This window comes from Nannobrachium achirus (assembly GCF_963921795.1).
Source record: "Nannobrachium achirus genome assembly, chromosome: 1".
In the NCBI taxonomy this organism is placed as follows: Eukaryota; Metazoa; Chordata; class Actinopteri; order Myctophiformes; family Myctophidae; genus Nannobrachium; species Nannobrachium achirus.
The window spans coordinates 24,069,684-24,085,178 of NC_137810.1; the positions used below are offsets into that span (position 1 = coordinate 24,069,684).

Here is a 15,495-nt window from a genome sequence, read left to right on the forward strand (position 1 = left end):
CGCGACAGCCTTGTCTGATGAAGCAGGGCTCTACTTCGCGAAAAAAATGTACAAATTTGAAACTTGGAGATACAAGGTTTCTGCCCGACAGTGACGATATATTCCACATTCCAGCTATACGCTCCAGTCATTAAAAACAAAACTAAACCAGAAACATCAAAGGTCTGAGACAGAGCTCATTAGTGCATCCGTGCGTGCATACCCTGGCCAGCTCCTTCTCGTCCACCTCAGTGTGTCGTGGGCGGGAGTGTTTGGTCTCTTCTCTGGTAAACACAGCCTTGGGCCTCTCATCTTCAGACTCGCTCTCAGACGGAGGCTCGTTGATCCAGGCATCAAGATCCAGGCTGCACAGACAAAACCCAGAGGGATTTCAGCACTAATGAGTGAGACTGAATTGTTGTTGTTGTTTTCCATTTGGCAGCGGATTACCATCATGGTCATATATGTAATAATAATATAATTATAGGTAATGCGATCATAATGTCCAATCTGCTATTGTGCCAGCTATAGGGCATAGCAGTGGTGACCGTTTTGTGGTGCCCCCGATTCCCCCCCCCCCCCCCCTTCTGAAAATATTTATATAAATAATTTTGAGCCTGGAAGCAAGCCATCCAGGCTCCTGGTGAATCATGACCAGTGACCATAAAACATTTCATTCTGTGTCAAAAATAATATTTAATTATATTATATACTATACTATATTTAATTACCCTTTTTTTGCGGTTTAAAAATAGTCTTTGACACAGAATCAAACGTTTTATAGTCATGATGCCTGGATGGCTTGGTTCAGGGCTTAAAATAATTTATATAAATATCTTTCTGAAATCTCGTATGGGACAAATAAATGGGTTTTCCACACAAAATGGCCGCCACTGCTATACCCTATAACAAAAACAAATATGCAAGACATGGTGGATTCTTAGCCCTTATCAGAGTCTGCGGTGAAGAGCCTATCACCGCAAATTTTAGGTGATAAGCTATCCACCTAAAATGGGAAAACAAGTGGAGGCCATCATAGTCAGTCACGGTGAAGTCCTATCACTGTGACTGACTGGTCTAGATCAACCAATCAGTGAACGGGGTGATGGGGTAATCTGTCTGAAAGTAAAAACATCGTCATTACTCACGGTGAAGAGCTATCCACCGCGAGTAATGACGCAATGTTGTAGTTTTATGACTTAAAAAAGACTACACCGCGGTGGATAGCTTATCACCGCGGTGCCTACTATGATAGGGGCATTACTCTTACCCTTCGGGAACAGGCACTTTCTTCTGTGCCTTGGGGGCCACAGGGTTGAGTTCTCCTGCAAACAGAGCGGTGACCTCCTCGGACACCTCCACGTCCTTCAGCTGCAGCTTCTGGATGTACTTGACCAGCTGCAGGATGCAGGACGCCTGGCAACCAGACAGGAAGGGAGACGGACATGTTCAGAAAGCTTAGCGACGGTATCGATCAAATTAGTGTCATGTTATGTAACCTAATCGCTTTGACTGCGGCGATACAAGGTCAGTGCTTGTCGGCTATAAATCACAAGGTGTCAGTGCTGGCAGGGCGGGGCCGTGGACGGTCACAAGAAAAGGATACAAAGTAAATAAAAGCATTTCTTTCCCCCGATAACATACTGTATTGACAAACTGAAGAGTTTCACAATACATGCTGGTACAATGCCAGGCAGACTTTATATTTATAAACTACCCACAAAAAGTTGACTTTGGTCGATTATATCTCCCCTTTAATAATTCCAATTGGTATTGTGTCGGTATTTTTATCATTGATTAGTTACCTTTACAACGAATGCTCGATATTTACAAGCTGTACCTCGTTGTAAAGATGACTAATCAACGATATGAAACAATACCAATTGGTATTATATAAAGGGGAGATATAATCGACCAAACTTAAGTTTCAGAACTTTTTGTGGGTAGTTTAGCACAGAATGTAAACCACACCAGAACATGAATACACAGTAAAATGCTCATTGTTAATTTATCCATTCTGGCTAAGATCGGTCCGAATACTTCTTCCCCCCCATCTTACCCTCTCCTGCACTTCCAGGTTGGCGCTCTGGACGAAGAGCGGCAGCCTGTCTATCATCAGCTGGCTGGTCTCCTGGGCGGCCGTGCTGTCCGTGTTCCCCTCCTGGCTCTTCAGCACGGTGGCGAACAGCTTGGCGGCGTTCTGCACGTACACAGCCTGGATGTGACCTGGCAGCGTGGCCACCTTGGGACGCAGCATGGCCTCCAGCGTCTGCGCGGGGTTCTCCAGGTGTCTGAGGGAGGGGGGGGGAGTGCTCACATGTTTTACTTCTGTTAAAGTAGCAATACTACAAGCAAAAGTTTGGTATTCAAAATGTTACTTGAGCAAAAGCATTGGTATCATAATGCAGTGGTTCTCAACCTTATTTGGCCGCGACCCCCAAAATAATCATATTTTAACTGGGTGGGGACCCCCCCCCATCATCATCATTTTCTTTTTAAATAATAATGAATCTGCAAAGTAACTAGTAACTAAAGTCTTTAAATAAATGTAATGGAGTAAAAGTATAAAAATTGGATCCGAGATGTAGTGGAGAAGAAGTACAATTATAGGAAATTGGAAATACTCAAGTAAAATAGAAATACCTCAAAATTGTACTAAAGGGGAAGACCACCCATTTTCAATATTGAAATATGTCATTAATATACCTTAGAGGAGTTGTGTGGAAATAGAAAAAAAAGTTCCCCCTCTTCTGTGTTGCCTAGAACTGGAGGATTGATTTTGGGGTTTGTATTGTAAATTACAACTTGATGACATCACACATTGTACTTTACAATACAAACCCCAAAATCAATCCTCCAGTTCTAGGCAACACAAAAGTGGGGGAACATTTTTTCTATTTCCACACAACTCCTAAGGTATATTAATGACATCATAGCCTTGATGATTGGAATAAAATACATCATGCCTTTTACATTTTATACAGTAGCAACAAGCTGACTATTTAACATCAGCAGTGCTGCCATATAATACGTCAATATTTCACCAAAAACTGTAATTATGTATTCATTGTGGAGCCCTACTTAAGAGTGGAAATGAAAGCACAGTGGGAGGGCAATTTCCTCCTTCCTTTAAGTGACACCATCCCTCATATACCAACAGCTGTTAACACTTAAAAGGCAACATGTGTTTCATTAAAGCTTAGCAGACCTTAGATGGAGATGCCTATACAAATATTAAATATGGAACACTGTATTTGCTGTCAACCATGTTGGTGCATGGGGGAATAGAGCTCAATTAACAGATGTACTGTGGGGATGACAGGAGAGGGATATGGCACATTTGGGCCAAACTGACAATCATTTTATTCCCATCACACAAATTATGGACAACTCCAGTCAGATAGCCTTGAGCTAAATTATGGTTATAGGTACAATACAGAGAGGTTTGTGAAACCTCGGATGTTTGATTGATAGTTACGACCATCACGAACAGACCATCGAACCATCGATTTTTAATTAATTTAATAAAAAACGAACAATCGGACCATCGAACGTACTGTACCTTTAACCAGTTAAAAAACAGTTTAGGAAATGTGTTATAAAAAGCCCTATTTTACCCATTAAAAACGCATTGATGCATGACCGCATTAACACGTGGGCTAACACTCGCAAGTTGTGTTTGAGCTTTATTCAGAAATTGCATTATTTTGGGGGTTTGCAATGAAATCCATCTTTGCTCATACTTAGGAGAAAAGGCTATTTCATCTTTGGGTGGGTGGATGGGTGTTCGCTGTTCGGAGCACAAACAAAGTCTGCCCTGCTCTCATTCTCACTGTCAGCAGTGTGTGTCAGCGAGGCGCTGTAATGGTTCGCGGACCCAACAGGAGCGGAATTGGAGCGGAGGACGGTCCTTGATCACTCCAAGCCGTTCTGGCGCATTTTAAAACTACCTATTAACGGTCACCATTAACCGTTAGTGTTTACCGGTAACCTATTACGTATTCTTATTTCTTATTGGCTTGGCTACTACTGTGATATTCTGTCACATTCTGATAATTATCTTTCGTGTAAAGAAATTGAAAAAATAACCTGAACCCATTAATTTAGAACTTTGATTGCCAACGTAACGAACGGACGTTCGAACCTCCGAATGTTTGCTTACAGCCCTAGCGTCTGCTTACCTCTAGTATACATGTGTATTTGTGCGAGTGCATGCAATCTCCCAAAGGGAGATGATCAACTTACTCTGAGAACTCTCCACAGATCCATGCAGCAGCGTAGAGCACCTCACAGATGCCATTGCGCTGTGTGTTGCCGGTGAGCAGGTGGGCGTTGTCCAGCAGAGTGGCCATCTGGGCCACTGCGAAGCCCCGGATGGCCTTTACCCTGATGGCCACGTCCAGCATCTGAGAGGCGATGAGATGCCCATGCCGCGTGCCCTCCAATCGGGTGAGCTCCACCAAAATGCTGATGTACCTGCAAGACGCATATGAAGAGGCACAGTTAACGATAAATAATGTATACCAGATGCCAACTAAATGTAGGCTAAGCACGGTTTCTCCCTGGTGAATATGTAAATTCTACCAGCCAGCATTCATCATGTGTTTTTTTTGTTAACTTTTTTATATACATAATTCATAAATATATATGAATGGCTAGAAAAAGCTAACTTTTAGCAGGCTAGTCCCACTGAGAATAGAAAGTATTTCACAAGAGAGAGCTGGCCAAGAAGGGGAGCAGTAAACATAGTCAAAACAACAAAAAAACAATAATCAAGCTAAAAAGGGCAAAGGAAAAATACAGACAAACTGGATGCAGGAAGACTCTAGTGTGGTTGACTTACCACTCAAAGTTGGTGATGTATTGGTAGTTGCTCTGGCTACAGATGTCAATGATCTTGGTGAGTAGTTCATCTCTGTAAGTGGTTCCCTCTGCCTTGTCCACATGCACCATCAGTTTCTTCACAATCTCCATCAGGTTCTTCTTGGACACCTGGGGAACGCAAGTCCAATATATGGATTTATTTCAGTTCCTTAACTCCTAAGAACCCCGACACTCCATCCGCACTGCCAGCGATGCGAGTGATGAATGTTTTTCAATGAGGCGGTCCTGACGTAACGCGAGCGACAACGAGTTGTGCTGCAACGTCGTCCACCCATCTGAGGTTTCGTGGCGGTGTCCCTCCCTCTAACGATTTTTATTGGTTGAGCTCTGCACACTGCTTTGCACTAGTACCTGTAATACAGCTATTTTGATAGACGGATGTTCTAACTCTGATACACTTCATAGCGGAGTATTGTTCACGGTATAGTGAGACCTAGTTACTTCATAGTTAGTAGCCCATTTCAACGACCATTAAATAGCAGGCTACAAGTGAGTGGGAAAAAGCTCAGTCATGTATTAATTGCTGTCAAGTGTCAATGTTTGGATCAATTATATTTCCCAGAAAACGTGATACATGTCATGCATCCTGATGAAGATTTAAAATTCCTGATGAAATAGATGGCATACATGGCAGAGCTTTTTTGTTGAATTGTTTGTCCTGAATTTGTCTTTTCATACAGAGTTACTTTTTAATAAAACATAGCACTTGATACATCTATGGACCCCATAGTGGGATAGGACTCCAATGGAAACAAAGGCAAATTAATTTTTGGGTGTTTTTAGACCAAGTGTATGACTGTACTCGTCCTGTTTGCATTTCTGTCAAATAAAATATTCAAACCAACCAAGATAGTGGTTGCTTTTACTGAAGAAGATATCCGACGGAGAGTGTGTGTGCGTGTGTCGGATGACTGTGTGTGCGCGTGTGCCATCTGTAGGTTAATTCCTTTCCACAATTCCGCTCCTATTATATATTAATTTAATATGATTGATTCAGGGCAGGCAATGTCACAACGCTGTGGCCAACGTTCCATATCAGGACAGTTTTTCGCCTTCAGATCACTCGCTCGCTGGCAGTTTGAATGCGGGGTGTGACACTGGTCCAAATAGTTATAGGTAAGCCACATCACCAAGATTACACTTTGGTTGTTAAGAAATCCAGTATGATGGCAAGTGCCGCTTCATAGTTCATACCATGCCATAAAGCAGGTCCAGGGCCCTCAGACGGATGGACTCATCTTTGTCATCCAGACACTGGAGGATGAGGTCCTTGTGGGACTGAACCGACTTGGGATGGGTCTTCAGGATCTTGGACATGGCCAGCAGCCCCAGGTACTTCACTAGAGAACCCACACAAAATGCTCTCAGTGGCCTTCTCTTAGGATCACCTTATCTATGTTAAACCCACTGTGCCCAGCTGACTAAGGTTGGCGGTTAATGTAGATGTATTTGGACATTACAGTTGAAACTTACAGCTAAATGGAGCACCCTTTCATATGGTCTCTGTGCATTAGACAGGTGTCCTCTAGTCTATAAACCTTGAATCTCCAATTTTAAAGTACAGGTATTTTGAAAGTCAGATGACAGACAACCACGAGGCTAAGCCAAGTGTATTCAAATAACCAAAAAAAGGAAAGTTGTCTTTGACTAAAAGTTTCTTTCATTCTCCAACCTTAATCTCACCTGACACTTTTAATACTTATTGACAGTAGCATTACTATGAAAGCAATAGGTTGCTATACATACTCTAGTGTACACTAATACATAAACAGTTTATAATCCTACAAACTTACATTTAACATTCTGATAAGATTTCACGTTAATGAAAATTCTAATACACAGTACACACACAAAGGAAAAATACACAAACGAGCACAGCACGATGGGAACAGAAAACACACAAGACAATGAACACATGGACATTTAGTTTTTCTTTCCTCTCTTTCTCACCCAAGGCAGGGACAAGATGAAATCCGCTCAATCATGTCTACCTTTGTATTCACTACAAGGCCACCTGTTTTGGAGCCCTCTGGTAGAGACAATCCCCTCTTAGGTGGATCAATATACGTGTATAATAAGGGGGTGTCCTTGGGGGTAATATGCAGCTGGTCACTGCAGCATGTACCCATTGTACATCTGACCGAGGACAGTCCCTTAAGCACAGCAGCAGCGGCCACTCACCTCCTCTCAAGGTAATCCTATCCACTACAGTATATGGATACTCTATGGGCACACCGCCAAGACTCTGAACAGTGTTTCAGAACCTAGATTGAGATGATGTCAAAAATAAGTCAAGAAATATTTTCTAAAATACTGATACAAACTGCCAACATCTCTTAAACATTGCTGAGATTTTTAAATAAGAAATGTGTCTCATTTTCATAATGAAAATGTGAAATTAAATTAATGCAATTAAAATTTCCTTTTTTAAGGATATCTTTTGCTCCTATAGATTTTCAGCACATCTGTAACTGTAAATAACTATTTAACTGTAACCATTTCCCGTATTAAACTTGAATGGCATTCTTCTCAGACACATGGAAGTGCATTCAAATGAAAAACCAAACAGAGCCCAGGTCCAAATCTATTCTATTTTCTACTCTATGTGCACAATACAATCTACGCACAGTGGGATCTAGATAACTCGAATGCTGAATACATTAAAGTCATCTCTGGAGGCTAAACAGCCTGTCTGCCTAGTGCTAAGAATAAGTGTGTAAAATGTACATAAAACACTAAGTTACACTATGCCTGACAATGTGTGTACGAATGTCAATCGGTTGCTTAATTGCAGTGGCATTACAAGCAGCTGTCTCCAATTGAAAGCAACAAGGTAAATGATGTTCGAGTTATCCAGAAACAAGGGGGGCTACAACGTGGTCATCTAAATGGGTGGACTGTTTGCCAGTCAGAAACACGCAGACAATGAGAGAATGACACACTGCAGGCATTGACAGAGGGCTCACAGTTCTGGTCCGAGTCTTCGATCAGGATTCGCAGTTTCTGCACACAGAGCTAAGGGAGAGAGAGACAGAGGAGAGGGAGAAGGTGAAACCATTATCATCATTTGTAGACCTTTTCAGTCTTTTTAGTCTAATGTAATTTAGTGAATCAAAGAATAAAGTAAAGAGAGGAGAAGGAAAGATTTGTCTATACCATGCATTATTAGCAATCATAACGACTGAGACTCATTTGAGGCATGCAAGCATGTCCAGCCCGTTAATGTTGAAATAGATGTTAGGACAGACAGACCTACGAACAGAAAGTTAGATGGAAACATGCACAGTGATTTCAATGCAGTGGAATAAGTTAATATCATGCCACAGCAGCAGGCAGACAGTGGCGTGGACCTCAGACCCTTACCTGTATGCTAGCACTGTGGTTGGGCATCCCAGAAGACAAGGAAATCAACACTGCAACATAAGCAAAGAGAAAAATCACATCTGAAGCTGCATATTTTGTCAAAGAAAAAGGGAGCTTTGAGTCTATTTCAAGGAGTTTTACAGTAGCGCTTACAAAAGAAAATGATGCAGCACAATCCTTCTACTCTGAAAATGCGTACGACAGGTTCACAGGTATCACATAACCAGGTGGGGAATGCATTCCAAACTTTGTTCCTGATCTTGAGCACATGGCAAGACAATGTGCACAAGATGTTTTAAAGAGGAGAAAATATTTTGCAATGTATGTCTTAGTGAGTGAAGGCAAAGGTGGCTTTATACCTGAACACAAATCAATATGTATGTCATAAATATGTACCACATGGTGGCTGCCTTACATTCCCATCAATAGCTTGAGCACAAATAGACTCAAAGATTGCCTAAAGCCAAATTTATACTGCAGTATGACTGTGTTGCCAAAAAACACACAATATCTTTCGGTGACTGACATGGTCATTCTAATATTAGTCATTCTAGCAGTGTTAGTGCCACAGTTCATCCATGGATCCATGAAGGACAGTTGTACTGCCCAAAGCATAGTACTGACCTGCAATGACTGTGTTGACACATTCATACAGCAGGGACATTGCTGAGGTACTGTTAGAGATGGAGGTAAGCAGAGAGAAGACAGGATTGTTACAGATATTGTGGGAAGGTTCAGCAGGAGGGCCCAGGTAATGATAGATTCATCTTCCCCAAGGGGACAACCAACAGACTTAGACAGTCCTTTGTGCCGCTAGCTATGAAGATGTATAATGAGGCACACGATGGTCGCTCGGCTCATTCGATAGACTAATTGCTTGGAAAACAATAGCTCGGATACTATTTGACATGCTTACTGTGTTCTCCTTTATTTGCACTGTTGAGTGTATAATGTTGTATATTCTGCTATTTGAGTTGCATATTGTATAGTAGCATAGTATGTTTTGCCATTTATTGAGGGTGTTGCGTTCAATGTCTTTGTACAATTGTTATCTACGTTACTTTTTCTTGCCCTGTGATGTGTATCTTAACTGTTGCGCTGCCTTTGGAATTTCCCTTGCCGTCTCAATAAAGGTCTTATTTTGGACAGACCAGTGGCAGCTTTCATATGACTGTCTCACCTGTGGATGAGGTTTGTAAGAGGCTCTATAAGCTTCTTTCCCAACCGTGGCTCGAGGGGTGTGAGCGCACCAAACTGAAAAGAAGACCAAACAAGTACCATTACAACAGACAAGGTACAGGCTGTATTTACTGGTCCCCAGGGGAGGGGGGATTCACCCAGCAGATGGATGCTGGGGAGCTATTAGGGTTTGAGTGTTTTGCTAAGGGTTACTTCAACATGTACTGTAGACTGGGAGAGCTAAGGGTCGAACTGGCGACCTTCTGATACCCAGATGGCTTCTATACCAACCCAGCCACAGCCACCCCCTTTTTTGCGTAAAGGTAAAATGTAAAAAAAATAAAGCTGTTCATTAATATGTCACACATGGTCTATGTTAATGGACAGCACTCGACATTATAAATGGCCCGCTGGCCCGTATGTACTTTTTAGAGTGACAGGGCCACCAGAACTCATCAGGGACTTGCCCGTTGGGCCAGTGAATTAATGCCTTGAAAATAAAACGAATAAAAACGTTTATCTAATTTCACATCAGTATTCCTTGTGGTACTGTTTTGTAATAATTTTGGTGAAATTGTCTCGTAATTACCGCTAATGTATAACGTTGCGTGATCCCGATCAAAGTTGCCTTCTGCGTGCATCGTGCGTGTGTACATCAGCTGCAGTCACAGTTACACAAGGCAGAGCAGCCAGTCTGCTACTTAGAGATGGGACGTTCGTGAACGAATCAAGTCTTTTGAACGGCTCTTTGAAATGAACGTAGCTATAGTAACTAGAATGAGCCAGTCTTTTGAACGGCTCTTTGAAAGGAACGGATCCCAGAGATCCGGCTCACTTCAAAGAGCCATAAATCCCATCTCTATTGCTACTGTAGCTGATGCTGCTAACAGCGTTAGCTTCTAGAGATTGTTGACAGCGGATACTATATGGTCAAAGCTGTGAATAAACAATCATGGTCTTTTAAGAAAGGCACTTTATTTTGCTGGTCTCTCGAAAACGATAATAACCGCTGAACTCTTGTTCATGTATACAGTAGCAGTGATGATTGGGAAGGTATACAGTAGCAGTGATGATTTCTTATCCTTGTTTTGAGGCTGCAGTCTTTGGTTATCAATTCAGTAAAATAAATTACACATTTTTGTTTTAAAAGACATTTGGCTGATCCATTTTTGTTTCTTGACTAGTGATACTTTCTTTATCGTGTTGCAACACATGTGGAGGATATTATCACACATGCAGCGCACATAATATGCATGTGCATACACAGAACTCCCCACCATGCTGACTCACCAGTTTAATGATCTTGATGAGGACCCAGTTGTTGGTGGAGGAAGTCATGAGCTTAAAAAACAATGGTGCCAGAGACAGGTAGTTCTTAGGATTCCTCCTGGCCAGCTCACAGATCACATTCACTGCTGCCGACTGAACACCTGCACCAGGAAAATCAAATAAAGCAAATAGCTGTACCATACACATTTACAGACTGAAAGTAAATCTTAAAAAATGACATATTTTATATTAATGGTAAGGAAAATGTATTTGAAAAAAGGTGGGCCTCTTATCTCTTAAATAAGGATAACATGCCCTCTTAACCTTTTCTTTGTATTGTCCTATTTTACCTATCCTTTTGTTCAAACCAAAAGTATTTCAGATACAAACATCAAATAAAAAAAGCCTCTTTATTTTTATGTATTTTCATTTTCATAACGACAAAAATGACATAACAAAGCCAGACCCCTTTTTTTAATTATTATTTGTTTTATTTTCTAGGTAAATGTGTGGGTCTATGTTATATGTGAACATGAACGGTGTAATGAATGGGAGCGTGTACCCAGTTTAGTTTTATTTTTGTCTTTTGTTGTCTATGTATCGTGGTTCTCTTTTTGTCTTTATGTAGGTGATGGTTTTTTCACGTGTAAAAAAAAAGAAGAAAAAAAAAAGTCAAAATGTCTACACAGGGACATGACATGTAAAAAAACATATATATATTATGAACAATGACAATGAAATTATTATTTAAAGGATATGTTACATGCTGGTGACTCAATAAAGTATTAAAAAAAAGAAAAAAAAGAAAGTAAATCTTTTAATCAAAGAGGTCTATAACGCATTTTCAAGTAATTATTAGCCGATACAGATATGAAGACCATATTTTGTTCATCATTACCCAAATTAGTTAAAAAAGGCTTGTTAATAAATCTATGTACAGAGCAATATATAGAGAAATATGAAATTAATCTATAAAAAGGTGGGATCAAAATTCTATCAAGCATCAAACCTTGTCAACAACTAGCTACAGTCTGTTTTCATTAGGTAATTATTTAAAATAGACAACAAGCGATTGTCTATTTTGGCCTCAGGTATGCTTCTGTTTGGCAGCATCCTGCAATTAGTGATATTCTTTTTTACTACTCCATTTGGTAGCTTAAAATTGTTTGGTGAAATAAAACATTCTATCAGCAGTAGCTTAGAGTAGCTTGTATCAGATAATGGCCTTCTATCGCAGACCATTCGCTGTCAGAAGGGAGTTGGCACAGTTAGGTCCAAGCAATATGCCATAAAAAAGGGACCAATTTCCTCTTGGGTGTGTTTTTTGTCAGCACAGCAGACATAGTCCTGTGAAGTGTCGAATATTGCCAGACAGCTGTGGCAGCATCACAAATGAGCCATTTTTTATTCTCAGATTTTCAGCAGCTATTGAATAATTCATAGGACTGAGGTCAGTGACAGAGAAAGTCTGTCCCCAAGTCACTAGCAGCCCATAATTTACGAACCTCACGCTGGAATGAGCACATCTGACCCAAACCAAGAGGACATGATACCCAAGAGACAGAGCCAAGACCCCTGATGATAACAGCACCGACCTGACTGCCCTGTTACAGCAGCAAATGTCACTCGATAACATAATAAGATAAGATGTTGTGTCTCTTCCATACCTGGGTCTGGGTCCTCCAGTTTCTCTTTTAGTCTGGGGAAGGCAGGACGTAGGGACTCTGGATACTTCAGAAACACCTTGTACATGATCAGCACGGCTTTCTTTCTGATGTAGGGCTTTGTATGAGACATCTAAACAGAAAAGAGTATGGATGACACATGATGATGTGCTGTTACACATCACCAACACTGAAGTGGAATTCAAATGAAGAAAGGCAAGACAGTACAGATGCACAAATGATTGTCTCATCCTGCAAAATAAAGATGCGATTAGGTGGTAGACCTCATCAGGACTCACCAATGTCATGATGTCATTGGCCAGGTCCCGGGCCAGGTCAGGGGTTACAAAGCAGGACAGGCCAGTAAGAGCAACACCTGTGTCATACTGGTTGGGACTGCTGAGATCCTGAGAGCAGAGAATGTAAAAGATAGAGAGAGAAGGGAGATGATGTCTCAGTAGAAGAATCTTCGTGATGTGCAGACTATTTACAAAGGGTAAATCATGTCACTGACCTTTCGAATCTGATTGGTTGTAAGCATGATGACATCAGTGCTCTCATGAAAGCACTGTGACGCAGCCAGGTATCCAATCCTCTGTAGGGAGAACAGACAGCAGAACACATTTCAAAGTTCTGAAACCACGTGTGCCATTCCATTGGTGTACCAACATTTGTACTCCACTACCCCAGAATGTCAGTAGTATACGGAATACAAATTGCAATCTGTGAAAAGGGGTTTAGCCTGCACAAAGCAGGAGATCATACAGGCTTGCTTTGGCCTAACCCACTAATAAACATTAACATACTTTATGTTAAGAACTGATGAGTGAACACTGGTTTTAGCAAGTGCATATTACGTTTTATTATGGTATGTAGTGTAGTATGAAAATGTATAAGTCTCACCTTGTAAGTGAACTTGGAGGAGCTCATGACTTCAACAATGTTGAAAGCGGCCCAGCTGACATCATAGCCGAGCATCTGAAGCTGTAAATGTAACAGGGATGAGAGAGGGGGAGAGGGTGATTTAAAGAAGGACTGTCCCTGTGGAACACTAAGAGGCCAAATGCATTGAGCAGAGAGCTTTGAAATTGACCACCGATACCAAACGCAAGCTTAAGTGTAGGACTGAGCTATAAATAGAAACAGTGCTTTAAACTCTAAAAGCCTATACAGAGGCACAGATGGAAATTTAGATACACAGAGATGTAAACCTACTTTTTCCCCCATTGCATATTAAAACATTTGAGTCCTGTCATGATTTAAAGCTATAATCTGTTTATGTCTGTTGTCTCCCTCTCCTGACAGAGAGAGGTAATTACCGTACAATGATGCCTGAACTACAATAAAACTGACAGCACATCTAGTGGACAATCCTGTGCACCGTCTGGCTCAAATAACTTCACAGACATTGTTAGCCAGTCAGTGACCTACCTGACACCAGGGTTGAACTTTCTCAGTGGAAGAGAAGGGAGACCACCTCCAACCACTGCAGGTGTGCTAGTTTTAGAGTATTACCATACTCTACCATACAGATTGGTTTAACTGATGTTTAATTTGTTATATTATAAATCCCAGATTGCAGCTTTAAGCCATGCTGATTTATACGTAATTTACACAACGTGCTTGACTCTGCAGTCCACAGGATGCATTAAATTAAATCCTAAACTGAAAACTGCAAGTATATTACTGTCAACAGACAGGGCCAAGAATGTAACATAGAATGTGTGAGAGTAACTGATTGTTGCAAGGTGCTGAGAAGTCTTACATAGGTGAGTTTGCACACGGCATTAGCTTTAACAGCAATGTTGTCCTGCTTGAGCTCCTGCTTGATCTCATCGATGCAGGTGGAGATGTACTTGGCCTGAAGACAGATGGAACAGAGGGCAGATAACATGTCAGAATGGATGGATTCTTGATAGTCAGAGAGACATTGGCAGCAGTCACATCATGTAGGAAATATTTGCCAATGGTGTTTGTCTACTCTACCCGCCTTTGACAGAAAATTCAAATACAACTACACAACTACAAATCTAGTTGGATGGCAAAACAGTGACAGTGGCTGGTGTATATTAAGAGATACCAGCCAGCACTCCAAGCAGGGTCTAACATTATCTTTTTAACTCACTAGCCAAGTCTGGTAGATGAAAGATCCTGTCAGCTAAACTTTCTTTTTAAGGCAATATCTTTACATTACCGGTAAGCACAGCCTTTTTGTGTTGCATATCATACACTAATCTACACATTACACACCTATTATGGTGGTCTGAACAGACTGTTACATAACTGTGCTGTTAAAAAAGGAAAAACTAAATTGAGTCACGATCACAATGGTCCTAGTTCTATGTATAGGTATATATTTTTATTTCATTTTAGATATTGAATATAAATATTGACCAACACAAATAATAGACATAAACAAATGGTTGCTATATCCCCCCCCATCTCTGCCAGCTGGGTGGCTGCACCCCTCCTTGAAACTCTAACCCCACAATGGTCCTAGTTCTGAAAACAAAATCATGTTTCTTCTTCGTCTGTGAAAAAAAAGACAACCACAAAGTGAAGAGTTAACATGGTCATTTTTTATGTTATAAACTACACATGCCAGAACGATGAAATTGGACAAGTGACTGATTATGGAGCACAAGACATTACCAAGTTCATTCACTTATATGCTGTATAAGCCACCAAGGCTGATATTTTCTTACAAATCGTACTAGCACTGAGCCATCAATGCTGATATCTTGTTGCAAAGAAGGCACTCCTGATTCATGGCTGATATTTTGTTAAGATATGAACATCTAACCCGATATTTTGTTGCGAGAAACTTCACCCACCAAAGTGCCAGATGGTTTCTGAAAGTTACAGGCCAAATGAAAGATCTACCACATATAGCATACGTTTTACTAGTGTAAAGGTCCGTACACACCGCCGGCGAATAGCGAATTAGCGTATAATTCGCTTTTTAAAAAGAAAACCTTATAAAGTCAATGGAAGCGTCCACACCAAACGCGAATTTCGAAAAAGCGAAAAGGTGCCCTTTCGCCATTGTGTCAAATTTAGCGAACATTCACTGGTGAACTCCTCTCTCTCTCTGTATTAAATCAAGCTCACTCTATCCTACTTAAAGAGAGAGCGAGCATGGTCGAAGGACCTTCCC

At 41.0% G+C, this 15,495-nt stretch overlaps 1 protein-coding gene across 3 annotated transcripts in view; it reads right to left on the reverse strand.

Moving 5' to 3' along the window:
* ap3d1 (adaptor related protein complex 3 subunit delta 1) overlaps positions 1-15,495 on the reverse strand; it is a 44,590-nt gene that overhangs the window by 25,141 nt on the left and 3,954 nt on the right. For all 3 annotated transcript variants that reach the window (XM_080737800.1, XM_080737799.1, XM_080737798.1), the window contains exons 2-17: positions 14,104-14,199; positions 13,242-13,322; positions 12,853-12,933; positions 12,638-12,745; positions 12,342-12,471; positions 10,696-10,835; positions 9,407-9,480; positions 8,851-8,900; positions 8,227-8,276; positions 7,830-7,878; positions 6,058-6,203; positions 4,823-4,971; positions 4,225-4,455; positions 2,039-2,270; positions 1,250-1,395; positions 203-344 (exon numbers count right to left, since the gene is read on the reverse strand). In XM_080737800.1, coding sequence (XP_080593926.1) covers positions 203-344; positions 1,250-1,395; positions 2,039-2,270; positions 4,225-4,455; positions 4,823-4,971; positions 6,058-6,203; positions 7,830-7,878; positions 8,227-8,276; positions 8,851-8,900; positions 9,407-9,480; positions 10,696-10,835; positions 12,342-12,471; positions 12,638-12,745; positions 12,853-12,933; positions 13,242-13,322; positions 14,104-14,199 — 1,905 coding nt within the window. The remainder of the gene's footprint in view (positions 1-202; positions 345-1,249; positions 1,396-2,038; positions 2,271-4,224; positions 4,456-4,822; positions 4,972-6,057; positions 6,204-7,829; positions 7,879-8,226; positions 8,277-8,850; positions 8,901-9,406; positions 9,481-10,695; positions 10,836-12,341; positions 12,472-12,637; positions 12,746-12,852; positions 12,934-13,241; positions 13,323-14,103; positions 14,200-15,495) is intronic.